The following is a 23,957-nucleotide window of genomic DNA, read 5'->3' on the forward strand; positions in this document are numbered from 1 at the left end:
ACTGTGATGCAAGAACCACAACTGCTCCCTCCAAAGTTTGGGCCGCTTCCCCCCGATTCTCTCACTGAGTTGTTTCAACACATTCAGATAGTAATTTTGGTTGACAGTGTTTCCTTGTAGCACAAATTCATAGTGAACAACGCCGTGACTGTAAAATAAAACAACCTGTTAATATCACTTTGATGTTCGACCAAACTTGCCGAGCTTTTTTCGGTCTTGGCAATGTTTTGGTTCTCCATTGAGAAGACTGAGCGTTGGCTTCCATATCAAACATAGACCCATGTCTCATCACCAGCTATCACTTTATCAAGAAATGTTTTGCCTTCATTTGACTGCTCAAGAAGATTCTGACAAATCATGACCCTGCTGCTGTTCTTCTGGTTATCGGTCATCAACCTTGGAACAAACTTTGCCACAAGGTGAAACATCCCCCAACTTCTCTGTTTAGAGAATGTTGTGGTATGAACCAATGAAGATGTTGCATTTCTCTGCTAATTCTCTAACACAGGGGTGTCAAAGTCCCTCCTCGAGGGCCGTAATCCAGTCGGGTTTTCAGGATTTCCCCAATGAATATGCATTGAAAGCAGTGCATGCACATAGATCTCATGCATATTCATTGGGGAAATCCTGAAAACCCGACTGGATTCCGGCCCTCGAGGACCGACTTTGACACCTGTGCTCTAACAGTTAGTCACCAATTAGCATACACAAGAACCCTCACTTGATCAATATGATCATCAACAATTGATGTTGATAGTCTTCCAATTCGCGAATTGTCTTCCACAGATTCATGACCACTTTTGAAGCATGAACACCATTCAAAACACCTTCCACAACTCATGAACATAAGAACATAAGCATTGCCCCTGCCGGGTCAGACCAGGGGTCCATCGTGCCCGGCAGTCCGCTCTTGCGGCGGCCCCCCAGGTCCATGACCTGTAAGTGTTCCTAACCTACAACTTCCATACCCTGTTCGCCTAATGTCCAGTGAAGTAACCCTCTATCTGTACCCTGCTATCCCCTTTGCTTCCAGGAAGTCATCCATTCCCTTTTTGAACCCCATTATTGTACTCTGTCTTATCACCTCACCCGTTGAGTGAAGAAGAACTTCCTTACATTCGTTTTGAATCTGTCTCCTCTCAGTTTTTCTGAATGACCTCTTGTTTTTGTTGTCCCCGCTAGTCTAAAGAATCTGTCCCTCTCCACCTTCTCTATGCCTTTCATGATTTTATAAGTCTCTATCATGTCCCCTCTCAGTCTCCGCTTTTCCAGGGTAAAGAGTCCCAGCTTGTCCAACCGTTCGGCATATGAAAGGTTCTCCATGCCCTTTATCATCCTTGTTGCTCTCGTCTGGACCCTCTCGAGTATTGCCATGTCCTTCTTAAGGTATGGCGACCAGTATTGGACGCAGTATTCCAGATGTGGGCGCACCATTGCTCGATACAGTGGCAGGATGACTTCCTTTGTTCTGGTAGTGATACCTTTTTTGATAATGCCCAACATTCTGTTCGCTTTCTTTGAGGCCGCTGCACATTGCGCCGCCGGCTTCATTGATTTGTCCACCAATACCCCCAGGTCTTTTTCTAGGTTGCCTCCCATCGTATAGCTGTACATTGGGTTCCCCTTCCCTATGTGCAAGACCTTACATTTCTCCACATTGAAGCACATCTGCCATTTTTTAGCCCACTCACCCAGTTTGTCCAGGTCGCTCTGCAGTTCTTTGCATTCCTCAACAGTTTTGACCCTGCTGGAGAGTTTTGTGTCATCCTCGAACTTGATAACTTCGTACTTCGTCCCTGTTTCCAAATCATTAATGAATATATTGAACAGCAGCGGTCCCAGCACTGACCCTTGCGGAACACCACTTGTGACACCTATCCAGTCAGAGCAGTGCCCCTTTACTCCTACCCTCTGCTTCCTGTCCGCCAGCCAATTTTTGATCCATCTGTATAAGTCCCCTTCTACCCCATGGCTCCACAGTTTCCTCAGCAGGCGTTCATGGGGTACCTTGTCGAAGGCTTTCTGGAAATCCAGATATACGATGTCTATGGGGTCACCTTGGCCCAATTACTTACTTATCCCCTCAAAGAAATGTAGTAGATTTGTCTGGCATGATCGTCCTTTACAGAAACCATGCTGGCTTGTTCTCATCAGATTATTTTTTTCTATATGCTCAATGATACCTTCTTTGATCAGTGATTCGGCTATCTTCCCCAGAACTGAGGTTAAGCCATTTTCAACGTTTCTGTAGTGGTTTTACCCAATTTAAAACAGAACTTCACACTGTAGCGCTGCTCATTGAAGTCACACATGATGAACAATAGCCGATTACGTAAACACACTTTCACAAAAACTGCTGTAGCTCCGAGACAAAAACAGATATCAACAAATGGAAAAAGAAGGTAACTCGTAAGATTTCAAGCTACTCAAAGCCAACTAGCGCGTCTCAAAAGAACTTCCCGTTGGCAAGCAATTCAAACTGTCCTGAAACTTTATGAACAGACCTTATATTCATTAGGGATATCTTGAAAACTTGAAAGGCTGGGGGTCCCCAGGATAGGTTTAAGAACCACTGGTTTAGAGCTTGATATTGGATAGAGACTTTAAAATCTGGATAAGACCTTACCGGGGTTTAAAATTTAACTTCATGTAAACATGTTCAGGTTGACATAAGCTAGCAAAATACATTTTCTAAGCTTAAAGCAAACCTTCGAGGGGCATTCCTTTACCTCTGTAGGAAAGAAGAGAGTTTAAAAAAAAATTTTGTTTTATTTTTCAATATAGCTCCGTACACTTCATCCAATTTTCCTGTCAATAACTTTAGAACGCCCCCTCGTACCTTTTAAAGTTCAGTTAAAGACTCACATGTCAATATTCAGAGAGATTTCATTCAAAAGACATTTAACTGACGAGAAACGGCTCTTGGCCAGTTAGCGCCGGGGTTAACCGGTTACTGCCACTGAAAACCAGTTACTTTGGAGGTATTCCAGGGTAGAGTCAGCATTTGGCAATACTTAACTGGCCAAGGGAACTACATAAACAGGACAGCATAGAAGTCAGTCCTATATTTGTGCAGTATCCCATAGCCAGTTAAGTGCTGAATATCACCATTAACTGGCTATGCTTTAGCCAGCTCTGCAAACCCGGAAATTCCATGCCAAAACCCAGACATGACCTGACATTGAATTTCCAGGCATTAACACCAGCAGTGGTCAGCAAAATGCAAAGCGCCACCAGCTGAATATCAGGCCCTCAGTTTATTATTGTTGGGGTTTGGTTTTGGTTTTTTTTTTAGAACCTAGACCAATTGTCCATTTTTGTTCAGAAAGCCTTTCACTGGAATTTACAGCTATTTTTTCCCCTGATCTGAATGTTTTGTCATTAGTGTAGGGCAGTGTCCTGCAAACTTTCTTGAGCCGCAGCACACTAAAGGTAGTGGCCGAGGCTCGAGGCACTTGGAAGTGCGCAGATATCGCTGTGATGACATCACACGGATGCGTGACATCATCATGTCAATGTCCACATTTGTGTGAAGGCCCTCCAGGCGGGCCCTGAAATACCAGTGGGGGGCGCCAGAAGGGAAGAGGACCAGAAAGAAGGATAGGTGCTGGCGCCCACTGATTGCCATGAGGAGCACATCCTGTAGGTAATCAGCTGGCGCCGGAGCCTCTCCTCCTCCCCAGTGTACCGCGGCACACCTGAAATCTCAGGAGGCACACTAGTGTGCCTTGGCACACAGTTTGAGATACACTGGTGTAGGGGTTGCAAAATCCACACAATGTCATGACCTATAGCCAAATAATAAAACTTCAATCTGGTTGTATTCGGTGACCATGCGCTGTAATTAGACCGGCACAGGCACCACAGAAGGTAGGAGTGGCTGCGACATTAAAGGGATCTTGGAGAAGCAGGGAAAAAAAGCAGGCTTCTGTGGGGTTGCGGCAACAGAACGTTTGAGATACGCATATATTAGTAGATATGGGGGATTCATTTTCAAAGCACTTAGACACACAGTACCACATTAACTTTGAAAATGAGCCCCATAGTAACATAGTACACTGTGCTTGTTAAAGAAGTCTGGACTCAGGTAAAGCCCAACCTGAAGATTCTACTGCGTGTTGGTTTTCATTGTATCTTAATCATATGGAGCACTTTTGTCAGGCAAATATCTTGTGGCCCCTGGGAGGAGTGGCCCAGTAGTTAGAGCTGCTGCCTCGGCCCCCTGAGGTTGTGAGTTCGAGCCCAGGCTGCTTCCTGTGATTTTGGGCAAATCATTCAACACTCCATTGCCCCAGTTATCACAGTTAGATTGTGATACTGCCAGGACATATAGGGAAAATACTTAAGAGTACCCGATTACTATACAATGAATTGTAAACTACTTAGGACTATACCTGCTTCTCACGCAGGTTACACCCGTCTGTATAGAGTCTTACCCCCTCTTTTACAAAACTGCGATAGCAGTTTCTAGCGCTGGGAGCTGCGCTAAATGGCCCACACTGCTCCTGATGCTCATAGGAATTCAATAAGCGTTGGGAGCAGCGCGAGCCATTCAGCGCAGCTCCCCGTGCTAGAAAGTGCTATTGCAGTTTTGTAAAAGAAGGCCTTAGGATATAGGTTTTTTTAAAATTTGTTTTTAAACTTCTTTCTGTGCTGGAGATGCAATATAACTATGGATGTATTTCTTGGTTGTTGTTTTTTTTTTGTAAAGTAGTTTATGATCCATACTCATGTTTTTGTGGAAAAAACTAAAGAAATTATTTTCTTTGGCTACTACAGTAATCTATTTCACACAGGTCCACATTACTGAACGGATTCTTTTTATCTGTAAGTATTTCCAGAAAACTAAAAGGCTAATAACTTATTCAAAAAGATGCACCTTTCCCCACAAGTGATTATTGTAGGGAGGGGCAAGAGAGACAAAATGCTTGTATGGCTCCAGCTTTTAGGAAGTCATCAGAGATGGGTGCTAAGTTTTGCTGAAAAGTAAATGAGTTTTCTGAAGGTAGCACGGTCTGTGCACAATTCATACAATAACATAATTCAAAGAATTTTGGATTAGAGTAAACAAAAGACAAAGAGCAAGAGTCAGGAAAGATAAAACGAGCTGAAACTGGATTTTCATTTCTTGAGAATGCCTAATCTGTACAAACCTTGCTCTAGCTGACAACTAAAAAAAAAAAAAATTCTTTGCAGTCAAATACTGAAAACAAAAATCTACTTTCCTCCGCTTTCAACAAGTTCACTGCCAGCAATTAAGTACTCTAGTCTCTCACACAACCTGGCAACCCCAATGAAAAATCCCACCACTGTGGGAAAATCCCATTGCCTTTCTCCCGTCCCACTCCTACAGATTTCTCACGGTGGACTAAATCCCTAAACCTGCCAATTCAGCTGTTGAACAATTTCTTTCCTCAACTCATCCTAAAGTAAGTTTCTTAGAAGTCCCCCCCCCACCCGTCATTAAAGATCAAAAGGTCCTATTTGACATTCTGAAGCACTGCTTTCACATAACTCTCACCTTCATACAATACCGTGTTTCCCCGAAAATAAGACAGTGTCTTATATTAATTTTGGGCCCAAAAAATGCACTAGGGCTTATTTTGGGGGTAGGTCTTATTTTTTTTTTTATGTACAATGATCATCTCTCCCTTCCTCTCCTTCACCCCAATTCTTCCTCTTTTCTTTCTCTCCCCCTGTGCAGCATCTTCTACCCTCTCACCCATCCCCTTGTACCTTCACTCTGCTGCATCTTTCTATTCCTCCCTCCCATCCCTCGTGCAGCTTCTATCCCTCCCTTCCTTGCAGCAGAACCCTTGAGCGGCCCCCGCTGCGCAGCCGAACCCCCGCTGACACTCCCATCCTCCCATCTCTCCCTCCCATCCTTCCTCCAAAGAGCAACGTTGGCAGCACTCTAAACAGGCTGCGCCGGGGCTTTCCATGTGCCGCGCTGTTGATGACATCATCAATGATGCTGCAGAGGGAATGCCCCAGTGGGAGAAGGCAGTGAAGCAACCTCTTTAGAGTGCTGCCAACGCTGCTCTTTGGAGGGAAGTATGTAGGTCTCAAGGTTGGAGGGTCAGCGGGGTTCGGACAGGAGGGAGAGATGGAATGAAAGGAGGGTCAGCGGGGGTTCGTCTGCAAGGTGGGGGCAGGGAGAGGGGGGGAAGCGTGCTGCCAGCGAATCTAGGGACATTCGGTTTAGGCTTCCGGACACTAGGGCTTATTTTTGGGGTAGGTCTTATTTTCAGGGAAATATGGTAGTACTAGAAGCATATCACAAACCCACATTATGTTCTTAGTGCCTCATTCCAAAACACATCTAGGAAGATGATGTTCCTAGACTTTCTTTCTCACTAATCTAGCACCAATAAAGGATAAAATGCACCTAATTCTATAAAGGAAACCAGGGAATCAATCATAAAGACAGTAAATTTTATATAACAAGCAGAAATCTCAATCTGTATATTTAAGACATGACACAGAGGAACAGTCCACAAATTTATGACAGGTATTTGTATATGTAGATCAAAGGGGAGTGAAGGGCTGATGTAGAAGTACATACCTGAACTATAACTATCTGTAGAAGACTGAGATATAGAACGGGATAGAGAACGACGGCCAATTTTTGTTGGGCGCTTGTTGAACTCTTGCTTCTGATCAGCAAACTGAATCTGTGAGAAGAAAGTAGAGATATTTCTGAAATAGTGCCTTTATAATCATAAATGGTCTCAACTGTGACAAATGGCAGAGTGGTCCTGTGTTCAGGCTGTGTGGGAGCAATCATGGGCAGCTCTGATCAACTAGCAAAAAAAATGCAAATTGATTAAAGACAAAGTTATTCATTTCATAGCATGGTTAATGGCAAAAATGAAAATCCAATTTCTGCATGCTATGTTAGCATGAGGATTACAGCTTTTCACATACCCAGAGATGATTGTTCTTATGAATTTATTGGGCAGTAGCTGTTAAATTTGGGATAACACTAACAAAATAAAATAAAATTGTATACTGGGTAAGGTTTTTATGCCTATAAGGGCAGCTGGGACCACAAGAATCTCATCCTATCTTAGCTGAGGAACCAGAAGAGGTTGAAAGGTGGCTCATTTATCACCTCATGAGAACAGATACAGTATTCTAAGCTGACTAATAAATCACTATTACAGAATAACTCACATACAGGTGTATATTTGAGGCTTTTTTAAAATTTAATCTTACTTTTGAGCCTGCACTCAAAGCCAAGAGTTTAGTGATATTGTTTTAAAGTTTGTAATCAAATAAATTAAATTTAAAAAATTTATCACAGGCTCAAAAGTAAGTTTAAGAACATAAGCATTGCCTCTGCTGGGTCAGACCAGGGGTCCATCGTGCCCAGCAGTCCACGGCGGCCCCCCAGGTCCATGACCTGCAAGTGATCCTTCACCTAAATCGTTTATTCCCTATTCATTTACTAAGCCTCAAATATACATCAGTATGTGATATGTATGTGTACATACATGCATATATGCACAAACATAGATGATAAAATTAAAACATCACACTATTATAGGTTCAATTATAAGCATCCAAGTTTAATTTGGCATTTATTTCACTATTACCATATAAACGGAAAATTGTTTTCTAAGTTACCTCCCAGTCCCAAAATCCTACAATAACATTAGGAATCAGAGGGGTGGAATGTAGATTTTTTTTTTCCAGAAGGGGAGGGAGGCTGCAGTAGAGTTCACAGGTAGAAAATGAGGAGATAAAGTTTGTCTCCCATCCCTGCGAGCTCTGTCCGATTCCATCCGTACCCAGCCCCCACTCTACCCCAACCACCTCCCCAGCTCCAGACCTCCAAACTCCCCCACAGCAAGAGTCCCAACATTTTTGTAAAAAAGTTAAATAAAAAATATAATTTTTATACCTGAGGAGTCCCAGGAAAATGAGGAGGGCATCCAGGGTATCTATGGGTGAGGGAGCTCGTGGTCCTGCCATCTGTGCCTGCAACTCAGGGCCAAAGGACCCCTTCCTGAGCTGAAGGCTCCTTTATTGCAGAGGAACAGTCACAGAAAAGGACCCAGCTTGAGGCTGAGCTCGGAGCCTAGGCAGCCTCAAAACGGATGCCCACAGGTCTACTTCAAGGCCTTCCATCTGCTGAGTCCTGCCTTCTGATGCAAGCTCCTGTTTTCATGAAACAGGAAGTTGCACCAGAATATAGAATTGGCAGAAGGAAGGCCCCGGAGCAGTCTTGTGGGGATCCTTTGTTTTGAGGCTAAGGTATACTACAGCTACCGTGATGGGATGGGAAGGGAGACAAAGATGCTGGACCCATGGATGCGATAACCACACTTTTTTTCTTACCACAGTAGCAAAGCTTGACTCACTCCTGTGGGATGGTAAATTTGTTCCCACACCCGCTGTGAATTTGTCAATTTTTTTTTACCGTGGATATCCCAATTTCATTCTCTACAGGGCTACTGCATTATAGCAAAACCTAGTACCCAGACTTAAGATGGACAGGCAGCAGGTTCTAAAACACGTCATGGTCTCTAGTCCCTAGTCAAGGACTGTCATTATGATACGACATCAGAATTTATGATGGGGAAACATTTTCTTTTCTACAGTTCTTGCTGGAAGCTGAAGGTGGCTTAGCCAGCCTGATAATAGACTTTGGGATTCCTTCCCAATTTTCTTTCCTGGGCCCCCTGCTGCGGGTCTGGCACGTCTCTCCCTTCCCTCCAACTCCCTCCGCTGCAGGTCCAGCACCTCTCTCTTTTCCCTCCAAGCCCCATCCTTTGCAGGTCCAACACCTCTCCTTCCAGCTCCATACTCTGTAGGTCGAGCACCTCTCTCCTTTCCCTTCAGCCCTCCACCCCCTTCAGGTCCAATATTTGTGCTCTCCCTCATTCCTGCTTTAAACTTTACCTTGCTGGCAGCGATTCATACTGGCCCTCCGTATCACACCCTGAGTAAACAGAAGTTGCATCAGCAGGGAGTGACATGGCAGAGAGACATCCCCAGAGCAAGCTATATGAATTGCTGTCAACAAGATAAAGTTTAAAGTACCTTGGCAGAGGCTGAGGAAGAGCACAAATGTCAGACCTGCTACAGGAAGGAGGGATTGAGTGATGTTTTTAGTGTGATTAATGCTTTAAAATTTTAAAGTATTAATTGTGTTCAAAATGCATTAAAATGCAGCCCTAATTAAAAGTAAAAGTACTGCAACTACAATGAATGCAACTATTGCTAACATTTTTTATCTCAACAACTTTATTGCTCTACAATTCAATCCAATTTGCTTTTAGTAAAACTAATTTTTGAAAATGACTGTCACTCATGCAAGTATGCTTGAGTGTTATTAATCCAGCACAGCTGGAATCGACCGTCCTAGGATTCAAAATCAAACTAGATGCACATCTCCTTACGAGAGGCATAGAAGGATATGGATGACTAAAAATTACGCCAGGTGTACACCTGACAGGGCCTCCGCGTGTGTGGAACACCGGACTTGATGGACCGAAAGTCTGATCCGGAGATGGCGCTTCTTATGTTCTTATGAAAAGGTTCAACTGCAGTAGCAGAAAACTGGTTGCTCAGTCTGATGATAAAAAAAAAAAAGTTCCTTCAAATCAGTCTTTTGATTGGGTTATATAATCAAGGGAATGCCTGAAATACAACTTCCATATAGCAAGCATGCATTTCGTGACCTGCTTAATGATAAAAAGTGTAACTGGGTAGAACCTGATCTTCTGACTCATTGTTTGGAATTTACATTTCAAAAAAAGGAAGCTTCTAATTGGTATAAACTACTTCAAAGTTCTAAACAGTCTTCCATAGTCACTACCCAACCTCGTTGGCAAGAGGATTTGGATATAGTTATTGAGGATAATGATTGGAGACTGATGTGGTCGTACATATATAAATGTACTAGTTCAGCTGCGTTATACCAGTCCTTTTTCTTTTTGGTGCATAGAGTATATTGGACGCCTAATAAACTCTTTAAAATACAAAAAGATCACTCTAATGCTCTATGCTGGTCCTGTAAATCATCAATAGGCACACTAAAACATATGATATTTGATTGTCCGTTATTACAGACTTATTGGCGACATGTCTGGACTCAAATAGGTACAATACTAAATATAGATGTTCCATTATCCTATCCGCTTTTACTGATTAGTTTGACAGCCTCTTCTATGTCCATACCTCGGGATAAAGTCCCAATACTTCAACTCATGATGTTGGTTGCCGTTCGTATTATATTAGCTAACTGGAAGGACTTCACTCATGTCTCTCATAATGAATGGTGGAATACAATATGTCTTTATGCTAAGTATGAACGTATAGCAGCTGAACGTCGCGGTTTTCTGTGTCGATTCAAGAAAATTTGGTCGCCACTACTCGCCCTTCTTGAGATTACTTAAAGTGATATGTTTCCCTGCAGCCCCTTGCGAACCTGATTCTGTCTCTCTGAAGTGATATTATTGTCCAAATAGGAGATACTGTACTTAACATATCTGATTTTTGTCAATACACGCATTTTACACGTCTGGCCAGGTTTCCTGGTTTCGTTACTTATGGTTTTGGTAGGACGTTTCCTACCTTGGCTTCCTTATAAGGCAATGATAGACCAAAATGTATCGTTTGTATTACTATTTGCTCAGTGTATTGGTCATTGTTGCCTTATTGTTCTGTATAAAAATTTTCAATAAAAATGATTGAACTCAACTTCCATATAGCAAAAAATACTTAAGCATCACTATTATTATTATCATCTGCATTAGAAGTAGTATTGTCTAACTCATCACTTGCATTTTCATCTTTGTTATCATCATGCTGTCCAGTTACAAAAGGCTTTTACCAAGTTGGAATCATTGTCTGCTCCTGTTCTAACAATTTTTCATCTAATGGCAAACTATCTGCGAGAACTGATGCAAAAATGCTAAAATGTGTGAGAACCCTTCACTCTTAAGGCCAGACTAGAAGACTTCCTCCCTAGAGAATCCTATCAAACCTTGTAGACAGTTATCCTAATGTAAAATTTCCCATGGGATAACAAGCACTCTATTATGGTAGAGACATATGTCAGCTCAAAGAATTGCTACCAGCTTCAGTTCCACTACTAAAATGGTGTGTGGTCTCCATCATAAGGTGTATAGGGACAGACTTAAGATCTAAATCTGTATACTTTTAGAGGAAAGGCCGGAGAGGGGAGATATGATAGAGACATTTAAATACCTACATGGCGTAAATACATGCGAGTCAAGTCTCTTTCAATTGAAAGGAAGCTCTGAAATGAGAAGGCACAGGATGAAGTTAAGAGGAGATAGGCTCCAGAGTAATCAAAGGAAATTCTTTTTTACAGAAAGAGCAGTAGATGCATGGAACAGTCTCCCATAAGTGGTGGAGACAGAGACTGTCTGAATTCAAGAAAGCGTGGGATAGGCACATGGAATCTCTGAAAGAGATAATGGTTACAGTGGATGGGCAGACTAGATGGCCATTTGGCCTTTATCTACCATCATGTTTCTATGTTTAAAGTGACCCAACTTATCACTGTTCTCGTTAGCTAGAGACAAAAACCAGTTCAACAGACAACTCCACTGTTCTTATATTCACTGAACAGCATAATATGAGTTGAGATGATCCATTAGACTTAGTCATCCTGCAGAGATAATCAAATGTTTTATTAGACATCCTGGACGAAACTTAAACGTTCGAGTTAGATGATGTAAAACAAGGTATAAGTGCCAAAAAGGTATCCAAAGCGACCAGATAACCACTGCAGAGACAAAGACACCCACACACTCCCCCAGTGTTCACTCACCCCCTCACAAAGATCAGAATAAAAGAGTACATACCTGTCTCCAGAACATCAGCACATGATATAGGAAAGATTAGTAGAGCTGCACACAGGTGTCTTTATTAGCCTGGGGGTGGGCTAGTGAACCATAGAGAGGAGGCCCAGGCCCATAAGCCACTCTATCCACTAGATTTATAGTGGAACATGTGCACCCACCAAACCCCCCAAAACCCTATTCTACTGCTATATAGTGCCACCTGCAAGCCATAAGGGCTATTGAGGTTGTCGTCATAAGGGCTATTAGAGTTGTAGACAGGTGGGTATAGAGGTTTTTGGAGGTGTTTCGGAGGGCTCACCATAACCTATAAGGGCGTTCTGGTGAGATGTTTATCTGGTACCCTTTTTGTGAAGTTCACAGCAGTGCCCTGTAAGGTGCCCCACTGTTCTGTTGCCATGTCTGGGTTGCATGTTCATCACAAGATTGGCCCTTCCCATGTCCAAATGGTCTTGATCTGGATGTTTGGGACTTAGATTAAATTTTGGTCGAAAATGTGGTATAAAGATAGACATCCTGGCAGTCTGGATGAACAATAGTCTGGACGTTCAGATAGACGATTTTTAAAAAGAAAAAATATATTTATATATATTAGATGTATTTTTCGGGGGGAGGAAAAAATTCTAGACACATTTTTCGAAAATGGGCATTTTCCCACTGCTATCTTTGGGGGGGGGCCTCGCATCATACGCCCAAATTGGACTTAGACATACATTTTGATTATGCCCCTCCACGGAACTAAGTCTCTAGTCTGACATTAGATACTAACTGAAATGCATAGTGACTGGCTGTACTAATTTTGCAATTTCATGGGTTCCAGTCTTTCATATTTCTTTGAAGCTGCTTTCAATTCCAAATTCCAACCCACTCTAATTTCCCCTACATGGCTAAACACCAGTATCTGTCTTATCATTCCCTCTGTAATTCCCCTGCCTAAGCTGTGTATAGATATACCTACATGGCCAGTTTGTCTGTCTTGACTATACTGTAAGCTCTTTTGAGTAAGGACAGTCTCTACGTTTTGATATACAGCGTATGTCCAGTAGTGATATAGAAATAAGTACTAGTAGTATTTCTCTACCTAATGTATAATAAAAATATAATCTGGTCACATTCTTCCACTATTTATTTCTGAGTCAAATATTGTTGTTAATTTATTGAACAATGCTTATTAAATAACCCACTCTACAATTTACTTTTAATGTTACATAATTATTTGCCTAAGGGAGGTCATTACACACAAATAACTTGTGACTGCTTTTCAAATAAGCCACAACATTTATTTTGCCACTGGTACAGATTAGTTTTTAAAACGTTCTCTAAGACCAGAGCTGATTAATTGCTTGTACTGTACATTTTAATTATGGCAATGTATGTTAAAAGAATTGTTCCACAACAAAAAGTTTATAGTAAGGGCAACCGTTTAAAAGCTGGAGTTTCTGTAGTACTTAATGTTTGAGGCTACAATGTATTCCAAAGCCAGAAACTTCAAGCTGTTTGTGAATTTAGGAAAGTAGAACCTTAAGATCTAATGAGCAAAATTTACTAACCATTCCCTCGCTTAAGATCATCAATACAAGACGGCAATTTATCTTTTCAGTTACTGCCCCACAGATCTGGAACGCCCTTCCAATCTTTCTACAAAATGAGCATGATCTGGGAAAATTTAAAAGTAATCTAAAAACATTCCTTTTTAAAGACGCCTTTGGTATTTAATCCATTAATCTTTAGACCGATGTTTTAATTATTATATTATACTGTTATTTGTCTTCCTCATGTTTTTTTCCCTTTTTTGTTCTACTTTTCTATCATGAATTGTATTTCACACCCCTTTTTTACCTTATGTTACGAATATGTTGAACCATTTTTAATACTATGTTATTATTTAAAGTTAGTATTGTATTGTTTCCCCACTGAATGTATTTTAAATTGTACATCGCTTTGAATTATGATTAAGCGATTAATCAAAAGAACCATTAAACTTGAACTTGAAACTTGGTAAAAATCCTTGAACAAATGCTGGTACAGGATAAATTAACACCGATAATCTAGGGAAACCTTCTCATAATAGGAAAATTCTTCACATCACTGGCATGGAGCAGCTGATCTGGTCGGAAATCTCCAGCACTACAGCTAAGTGAGGCTGGGAAGATTATTCTTTCTGTTAACTACAATGAGAACCACAAAATTTAGACTGTAAAACGTATAAAACAGCATATTGATAGGGCAGGTACATTCTACTCCCTCACCATCCACCCCATCATTCACCTGCATTCACCTGCGCATCTCACATACATACTCTCAAGTACCTTCACAGAGCATCAAAGTTTTCTGTACTCACAGTAATGGACGACTAGGAACAACTGCCTACTTGCCGATACAAAAAACCCACACCCCCATATAGTGTGCATTCACAAGCATCTAAATGTGAACATTTCCGTACACATTATAAGCTCTGTATGGTAGAAAGTAGGGAGGTACTATTGCCTTAATCGTTGAAAGAGTGGTAAAAAGTGCTCAAAGTACTCAATACTGAGCATCCAATCAGTAGTCATATTCCACTATTTTTCAGTTCAGATTCAGAGTGGATTACAACAAGAAGAACCCTACATTAAGGGAAGCACATACACTTAATTACTGCAGAAAGAGATAAAACATCAAGAAAAGGTAGGTCTTTAAAACTTTACGAAAAATAATATGCAAATTTTCAGGCTTCTTATTTCTAAAGGAAGACTGTTCCACATCTGAACTGCCTGATAAGAAAACGATCGTACTAGTTGACTCTTCGTAATTACTCTACAAACAGTTGGAAACTGAAGTTTTAAAGCTACAGTTACTCTGTGTAGCAATAAAATTATCTAGAATACATTTTAAAAAAAGATATCAGTTGTTTTGGAGCCTTACCATATGAAGCCTTATGTACTAGACACCATACCCTAAACTTAATCCGGTATCTAATCAGAAGTCAGTGCAATTTATGCGAAAGAGACACCAACTGAAATTGAAGCTTCATCACAGGCATATGCAGAACATCCTAGTAAAGGCCACCAGGTGGATAGATTAGAAAGCAACAATGATTTAAGTTATATATTGATATATTTGGGGCAAGGAGCTACAGCAATTTCAGTATTTAGTTCACAAGCACATGTTCGAGTCGAAGAAAAGAAAAAGGAATACAGGATGGCACCTCACCTGGGCTTTAGCTCCCGAACTTCCATTTAAACTATATTTCTTTTTATTATTCAGCATGTTAGCCTCTGACACACCTCTCATAGTCCTTCCACATCCAGGAAACTGCAAGCCCCATCATTTATACATCCTGCCTCTGCAATCTTGCCTGTTCTGGTTCCAACCCGAATGAGGATTTTTTTCTCCTTTCTTTGGTTATGCTTACCTCATCTTCCAGCTGGACCTCCGACAGGCCATTTGGCAGAAAAGAACCCCGAGATTTAATGAGCATTCCTGTTTATGCCTTTATTTATTTATTTAACAGAGCTAATTACAGAGTTACTGCTGACCTCTAAACTGTTAACAGCAGTTTCTAACATGGTCCTATTCGTGCATGCATAGCAATGGCTTATTTAAACAACTGTTACACTTTTCTAGTGGGCTATAATTAACTTGCTAATTAGGTTCACTAACTTTCCAGCCGTTCTTATCCTCCTCTCTTTATCCCTGTGTTGCGGTACAACAATTTCATGTTAGGATGAAGTAAGCAACACAACCCTTTTCAGCTTTGATCACCCAAACAGCTAAAGTCCAAGTAACCTTGGCAACTTCTGATCCTTAATAAAGGAGATAGGACTTGATTACCACTTTTTTGTGGTCCACATATATGCAGATAATTTTTTGTGGTTCACATATATGCAGATACTTATTTTATTCCCGTGGCAATGGAGAATTAAGTGACTTGCCCAAGGTCACAAGAAATAAGTACCTCTACATTCACAAAAGATGACTTGCCTATGTATGGTTGCTCAATGGCTTCAAGGTTATACAAATACTCCCTTCTACTAACTTGTGAAACACACTCTTATCATCCAAAAAAAGGCTGATGCTAGAGTCAGAAAGTCATGTATAATCATGAAACATAAAGAATGAATAAAGAGGTCAAGTAAAGCGATTATGAGGGAAATCTCCCGTCATTCTCAGTTTTCAAGTGGCCGGGTTGAGCACCTACACCCGAGCTAAGTACTATAATGTTAACGAAATAACGATATCATAAATGAACTAGCATAATAAAGTATATAAATAGGAAAAGTAAAATGAAATGATACAATAAGAGGTTTATAAAAGTAACGATATAATAAACCTCTCCGCAGCATTTGACCTGGTCGACCACTCCATACTGCTACAGATACTTGACGCCATTGGGATCTCAGGCAAGGTCTACAATTGGTTCCAAGGATTCCTCAAATCAAGAACCTACAGGGTAAAGTCCAATAATATCAAATTAGAACCATGGTCCAACCCATGCAGAGTTCCACAAGGATCACCTCTATCACCTACATTCTTCAACCTCTTTATTTCCTCCCTTGGAGCCACTTTAGATAACTTAAATGTTACATCCTTCAGCTACGCAGACGACATCACCATACTCCTCCCCTTCGACCCATCAGAGCCCACCACTACAGCAAAACTGGAAATAACCCTAGATGCAGTGAAAAAATGGATGGTAGACCACAAACTGAAACTAAACTCTCAGATAAAACAAAATTCCTTCTGCTCGAAAAGGGCAAAACTCCCACCATTACAGAACTGAAAATTAAAAGCACCAAATACCCAATACAGCCCGAACTCAAACTCCTAGGAGTAACGATAGACAGATGCTGCACAATGCAGTCCCAAATCAATAAAACATCCCAGAAAGCTTTTTTAATCACGAGAAATCTACGTAAAATAAGAAAATTCTTCGACCCAGCACAATTCAGGCTAATTGTCTAATCCCTAGTCTTAGGTCTACTGGACTATTGCAATTCCCTCTATCTACCTTGTCCTGCCAACATGATAAAACAACTTCAGACTATACAAAACACTGCCCTCAGACTAATCTACTCCCTGAGAAAATATGATCATATTACAACTGCCTTCCTAGACTCTCACTGGCTACCTATGCAAGCACGAATTCAATTCAAATTCTACTGTCTATTATTCAAATCATTAAACGGCTCCGCCCCCCCTCCTATCTAAACAACTGCCTAAACCAGATCCTCACCTCAAGACAAAGAAGAACACCGAACCCTTTTGCCTTCCCTCCACTCAAGGGCACTCAGCGCAAAAAGATGTTTGATAACCTTCTGGCGACGCAAGCAGCAAAACATAACCACTCCATCTCCAACCTGTTGACGGCAATGGGCGACTTCAAAACTTTTCGAAAATATATCAAAACCCTACTTTTCAAAAAATTTATCCAGATATCTTAACCCAACCCTTCCCCCTCCTCCTAGATAAATTCTCCCCCAAAACCTCCACTTAAATAATCTCTTCCTCCCCAAAACACCAACCAAGTATTCAGATCCCTGAAATGTAACGTAATCTTATTTGTACTCTAACTGTAATCTATTTGTTATATCACATAGTAACGTACAGTCAATTTAATATCTAATTTGCAAGTTCTTCCGGAATTTATCCAGGTACCTCTCCTCCCTTGTAACCAAAAAAAAACCCCAAAACCGTTGTAACTTCACTGGAAATGTCCAGTTAGCTCTTTTGTAATCCGCCTTGAACTGTAAGGTATAGGCGGAATAGAAGTCCGTAATGTAATGTAAAGGGACCGGTGATACTTCGCAAGATTGTTGTATGCCGCGACTTTTTCATTTGGCAGTACAACAGTGAGCGCTTGAAATCCCTCCTAATCGCTTTACTTGGCCTCTTTATTCATTCTTTATGTTTCATGATTATACATGACTTTCTGACTCTAGCATCAGCCTTTTCAAGGTTATACAGTCGTGTGAAAAAATTAGGACACTCCATGAAATATTTTTATACTACCTATCAAAGATATCTAGGCGGTTTAAATCAGGTACTCAAGCATTTTTTTCAGTTCTTAAGAAATATTCACATATCGATGGCAAATCTTTTTTTTTTTTTTAATCTCTGTTAAAGAAAGTGATGTAATTGCAGGTAAACAACAAATATTTTCCTTGATTTATTCATGAAACAAAAGATATCCACAAAAATATGTATTCTAACTGAGGAATAAATTAGGACACTCCAACATATCCTCCCACTTAAAGTGGCTCAAATCACACACAGGTGTATCACATCAGGTGCTTAGAACATGATTAGAACATCGTTACTCAGCATTTTGAAGGAGGTTTGCCCTACTTAAACCTCAAGACATTTAGTTTGGTGTGCTCATGACTGCTGTGGTGAGAGTGAACACCATGGTGAGATCAAAAGAGCTGTCTGAGGCCTTCAGAAAGAAGATTGTGGCAGCTTATAAATCTGGTAAGGGATTATTAAGAGTCGGAAAGGACTTTGTCCCAGCCCATCACTAGACAACCATGTCTCACAGCAGGCCCAGCAGAGGCCTGCAACAGGTTTGGGAGGGGGGCAGGTCAGCGCTGACCCAAATATAAACCAAGACCCCCATTTTGGGCCATTTTTTGGACCAAAAATCTCACTTTATATTCGAGTATATATGGTATATTGCAAGAAAAAAGCTGTTTTTTCAAAAGGAATTTAATGATTATTTTGATTTCACTGCCAGTGTAGGTTGGCTTGATCGCTGGAAAATTATGAATGTACAGTATAAGCACATGTCCAGGTATAGCACAGTTAGTAGGATACTGAATGGAATTAATAAACAATATTTGAAACACATTCTATAAGCCTCTTCATCCACTTTTTCTGAATTATCTGATGAATCGGTTCCATTTACATCACATAAGTGAGGCTCTAATGTATATAAAAAATTCTTCCCTCCATCAAAGAGAAAAATTATTGCAGAGCAAAGAAAGATAACTTCAATATTTTTTTGGGGGGAGGGAGATTGGAGGGAGGGGGAGCAAGAGAGAAAAAAACCCCATGGGGAAGGGAGTTATGGAGGGAGGGGGAGAGGGTGGGGAGAGAGAGAGAGAGAGAGGAGAAAGAGAAACGTACCTGCAATGTACAGCACTTGCGTATGTCTAGTAGTGCTACAGAAATGATTAGTAGTAGTATTGAGGGGGGGTTGGAGAGAGCACCCATGGGGGGGATTGAGAGAGAGAGAAGCACCCATGGGATAGGGATGGAGGGAGGCAGAGAGAAGCATTAAAAGGGTACAGAAGATGGGAAGGGGGACTAAGGAAATGGGTGAAAGATAGGGCAGGGTGAGACTGGTGAAAGGTAGGGGGTGGGACAAGGCAGAGGCAAAACTGAGGAAGGGGTGGGGCAGGGCAGGGCAAGGCTGGTGAGAGGTGGGGCAAGGCAGGGGCATGTCTCCTCTTTTTGGACTTCACAAATATGGTAATCCAAACCAAAGGAGTTTTCACACATGTAGAGTCTGAGGGAGTTCCCCCAAGAAAAAGTGTCTTACCAGATATTGTTTTTTCTTTAGTCAGTGATATCATTCTACACAAATTGGTTTTATCTCTTCTTACCAGCAGGTAGAGGTAGAGAAAACTGAATTTAGTCAGTGATTTCACCAGTAAAAAGAGGTGCTCCAGAGAACAATGCAGAATACATCTGCCCCAAGCAGCAGAAGGTCCCTTTGTAATGCACCCATGCCCCATTATACTGCAGCTACAATAATAATCAAGTGCGCAAAACACAACAGAATGGCACTCACTACCCTGCACATACCAGGATATTAAAAAAAACTCCCAAACCAAGCAAAATCCAAATAGCTCCAAAAGCATAAAGGAAATGAAGCAGCAAACAACAAAAAGATTGTGGAACAGAAGATAGGATGTATCAGTTTGTAGTTTAATAAGCGTCCAAATAATTTAAAATCAATAATCTAAAAACAATCCACAACGGGTGTATAAAGTCACAAGTGATCCACAAGATAAAAATCAAATAATGCATACAATAAAAATGACTAAACAAAGGTTATGTTTCGGCAAAATAAAAATGCCTTCCTCAGAGGTCTTATAGGGTCCTTGGCTATTTTAAATAGTAGTTAAGAGGCTACAAAAACAAGCAGCAAATCTCACAAGACTATAATGTAGGCTGGTGTCATGGGGGAGACTTAGGCGTCTAAGCCAATCAGAGCCTTAGGCCTCTCCTGGGCGCATCCCAGGATGCACCGGGGAGAAGAAGGTGCAACATTTTGAAGAGAAGGGCCTGCAGACCAGAGAAGGTAGGCATCCTTTCGGCCGGCCTTAATGAACAAGGTAGGGGGGATCATTGGGGGCATGACGGTGGTGGGAGGGACTGGGTAAGCCTACTGCTGCCGGGGGAGGAGGGTTTGCGCTTGTGTGTCAGGGGCTTGCTTGATGATGGCGGTGAGAGGGAGTGGGCATCCCTCCTGCTGCCCGGAGGGGGGAAATATCAGGGGGGTTTGCTTGATGACACCGGCAGAAGGGAGTTGGCATCAGGTGTCGGGTGTCAGGGGAGGGGGCAAAATATTCTGGCAGGTCTGAGCTGTCAAGCCTTACTACTCAGCCAATCAGCGCTCAGGCACTGACCAGGACCTGCCAGAAAATTTTGCATACAAATGTAGGACAGCGAGGTTAGGGAATCACCTTGTGATAATAGATAATCACCTGGAGTGCTCATTTAAATATTAATTATCTTGTAATACATTTGTACGGCAGAGCTGGAGTCTGCCAGGAAGCTCGGAAAAGACCACAGTAAGCTCTTTTGAAACTGGCCAGTAGAATACTTCCACGCTAAACCGTTCTTTACAATAGCATTAGCCCCTGACACCCTCCCACCCACCCTAATTCCAATGTATACAATAAAACCATACAACAGACATACATGTAATTAATAAACAAATCCTAATATGTAATGTTCTGTTGAAGCAAATATATGAGAAGACTGACCTAAAAGATCTTAAGTTATTCCCCATCCTGCTCTCTATAATACAGTGTTCCCCCCTCATTCACCGTTCGCAAATCGCGAACTCGCTCATTCATGGTCTGTTCCGACCGCCTCTTCCTGTATAAAGTCGGGCTACGGAACACTGAATAAGTTTTCTAAAGTCAGAGGAAGTAGACATAAGAACATAAGAATTGCCTCTGCCGGGTCAGACCAGGGGTCCATCGCGCCCAGCAGTCCGCTCCCGCGGCGGCCCTTCAGGTCCTTGACCTGTAAATTCCCTCCATCTGAATTGTTTATGCTCTAATACTGAAGTACCATGTAAAGTACCCCTCTATCTATACCCTGTCATCCCTTTCTCCTTCAAGAAGTCATCCAAGCCCTTTTTGAAACCCATTATTGTACTTTGTCCTATCACCTCACCTGGAAGCGCATTCCAGGTGTCCACCACCCTCTGAGTGAAGAAGTACTTCCGAGCATTCGTTTTGAATCTGTCTCCTCTGAGTTTTTCTGAGTGCCCTCTTGTTTTTGATGTCCCTACTAGCCTGAAGAATCTGTCCCGCTCTACCTTACCTATACCTTTCATGATTTTATAGGTCTCTATCATGTCCCAAGTCTCCGTTTTTCCAGGGTGAAGAGTCCCAGCCTCTCCAGCCTTTCGGTATAAGCAAGGTTTTCCATGCCCTTAATCATTTTTGTTGCTCTTCTCTGGACCCTCTCGAGCATCACCATATCCTTCTTAAGGTGCGGCGACCAGTATTGGACGCAGTACTCCAGATGCGGGCGCACCATCGCTCGATACAGCAGCAGGATAACTTCCCTCGTTCTGGTGGTGATGCCTTTTTTGATAATACCCAACATTTTGTTCGCCTTTTTTGAGGCCGCTGCACATTGTGCCGCTGGTTTCATCGTTGTGTCCACCAATACCCCCAAGTCTTTTTCAAGGTTGCCTTCCCCCAATACCCTCCCCTCCCATCGTATAGACGAAGATGGAATGTTCACCCTGGCACTTGCATCCAGGCTTAATCTTACTGAGATACTGGAAATGTCTACAACTGAGAATTAAATGCACAACTATGGTGGCATTTCTTATTACTGCATCAAATAGGGGCATGATTGAAGTCTGCTTTTGGGATTTTCTTTTTAAAGAAAGATTTCTTCTTAAGGTTCTAAGACTATTTACCCTGATTTTCCTTCTGTTAAACAGGAAGGAATTTATGATGTTCTCCAGCAATGTTGTTAGCTCGGGGTAGTATATTTCTTGAATTCGCCTTGTAGCGCTTTAGAAATGATTAATAGCGCTTTAGAAATGATTAGTAGCGCTTTAGAAATGATTAATAACGCTTTAGAAATGATTAGGTAGCGCTTTAGAAATGATTAACAGCGATTTAGAAATGATTAGTAGCGCTTTTGAAATGATTAGGTAGCGCTTTAGAAATGATTAATAACGCTTTAGAAATGATTAACAGCGATTTAGAAATGATTAACAGCGATTTAGAAATGATTAGTAGCGCTTTAGAAATGATTAGTAGTGCTTTTGAAATGATTAGTAGCGCTTTTGAAATGATTAGTAGCGCTTTAGAAATGATTAGAAATAATCATTTCTAAAGCGCTACAAGGAGCTTCAAGAAATATACTACTACTACTACTACTACTACTACTACAAGTTCGTTAAGATGTAACCTCACCCCCCCCTTTTACAAAACAGTAGCACAGCAACAGCTCTGACACTCATAGGAATTCTATGAGCACTGGAGTTGTTACCACCATAGCCAGCGCTAAAAATTTCACTATAGTTTTGTAAAAGAGGGGGGGGGGATAATCTGGCAGAAAAACTACTGATTTTGTAAACTCACCCACAGATATCTGACAACAGTCTTTCCATCTTTCTCCACTGTCTGTGTTAGTGTCAAGTCTACCCTTTCAATCTCTTTTGAAGTTTGGTCACCGCTCAACTTACCATTAATCCATCTTTATGGAACTGCCTTATACCCCCACCCCCTAAAAAATAATGATCTGGAGCCTCTAATTCTTCCCATCTCCCAGTAATCAACTGCCCATAACTTCCCATCTGGTATTCAAAGTTTCTATTTTATGCTAATACTCAAAGCCATTTTTATTCAAATATCAAGTTAACTCACTATGCAATACATTGCAAAGCATTTTTTTCAGGCAGTAACGATTGAAATTTTCATTGCTTCTTTTCCCTAGTATCTCTCTGAGGAGACACACTTACAGGTCCTACAAATATAAGTTATTGTACAATTTCTCCGGCTACAAAGGCAATGCAACTGTAGCCGCAGTAACACTATCTAAATGTATGAGAAACAGGCAGATTTTAAGACTTTTGCTTGATTCAAAAACATTAATTTTTCCAGTACTGAAGATAATTTAAAATATTTTGACAACTTCAACTGATAGCAACTAAAAAAAAGCCATACAAACGATGGTAAAGAAAGTACTTCTTAAAACAGAATGTACTGAAGCTTAAAGTAGTTGGCGTTGGGGGGGGATTGTATTTAACTTACCATCCACTCTGGCATGTGGAAAGCAGAGGTACCTACATTGCTGTCCCATCTCTCCATTTCTCCGGGCCTCAAAGTATTTTTTGGGTTGGTTTTTTTTAAAGTTAAGAATAGGAAGGCAAAATGAACACAAATATTTGGAAATGCAAGCGGCATCCACTAAAGTGCTGCACTGCTGAGCGTGGAGCCAAGTTCCTAGTCTATTCAAGGAGCTTACAATGGGCTTCGGAAGTTGACGCCACCCTCTTCTGCCCTGAAAGCACAGAAGCCCTTTTATTCAAATCACTTTCATTAGCGAATTGCTCAGCACTGAATCACTGCCTCTTATCTACAGCAACTTACAAACTGAAGGACAAACTGATATAAACCTTCCAACCCCATTCTTTCCTATTAACTTCTGTACTACCTTCAGCCAAATCTATATGTTTGCTGCCTTTTTATTATTATTTTTTTTAATAGAAGGTCTGTGAGTACCCACTCCACCCCACAAAAAAAAAAATGCTGATATCATTAATGAAGTACACCTATCAGGCTTGTGATTATAGGGGTTGGATGTTCACAGTAAATCAAATGAACCTTATTGAAACTGGTTATGTTTCTCTTTGATACCATCAAAGATCAACTG

General features: G+C 41.2%; 1 protein-coding gene across 6 annotated transcripts in view; it reads right to left on the reverse strand.

Moving 5' to 3' along the window:
* Positions 1-23,957, reverse strand: part of AHCYL2 (adenosylhomocysteinase like 2) — a 181,034-nt gene that overhangs the window by 80,670 nt on the left and 76,407 nt on the right. For 4 of the 6 annotated variants that reach the window (XM_033958566.1, XM_033958571.1, XM_033958567.1 and 1 more), the window contains one exon: positions 6,566-6,674. In XM_033958566.1, coding sequence (XP_033814457.1) covers positions 6,566-6,674 — 109 coding nt within the window. Of the gene's footprint in view, positions 1-6,565; positions 6,675-15,032; positions 15,171-23,335; positions 23,487-23,957 lie in introns of those variants that run through there. The other 2 variants (XM_033958569.1, XM_033958570.1) reach the window with 2 other exon arrangements.

The sequence above is a fragment of the Geotrypetes seraphini genome, chromosome 9, assembly GCF_902459505.1.
Source record: "Geotrypetes seraphini chromosome 9, aGeoSer1.1, whole genome shotgun sequence".
NCBI classification, from domain to species: domain Eukaryota; kingdom Metazoa; phylum Chordata; class Amphibia; order Gymnophiona; family Dermophiidae; genus Geotrypetes; species Geotrypetes seraphini.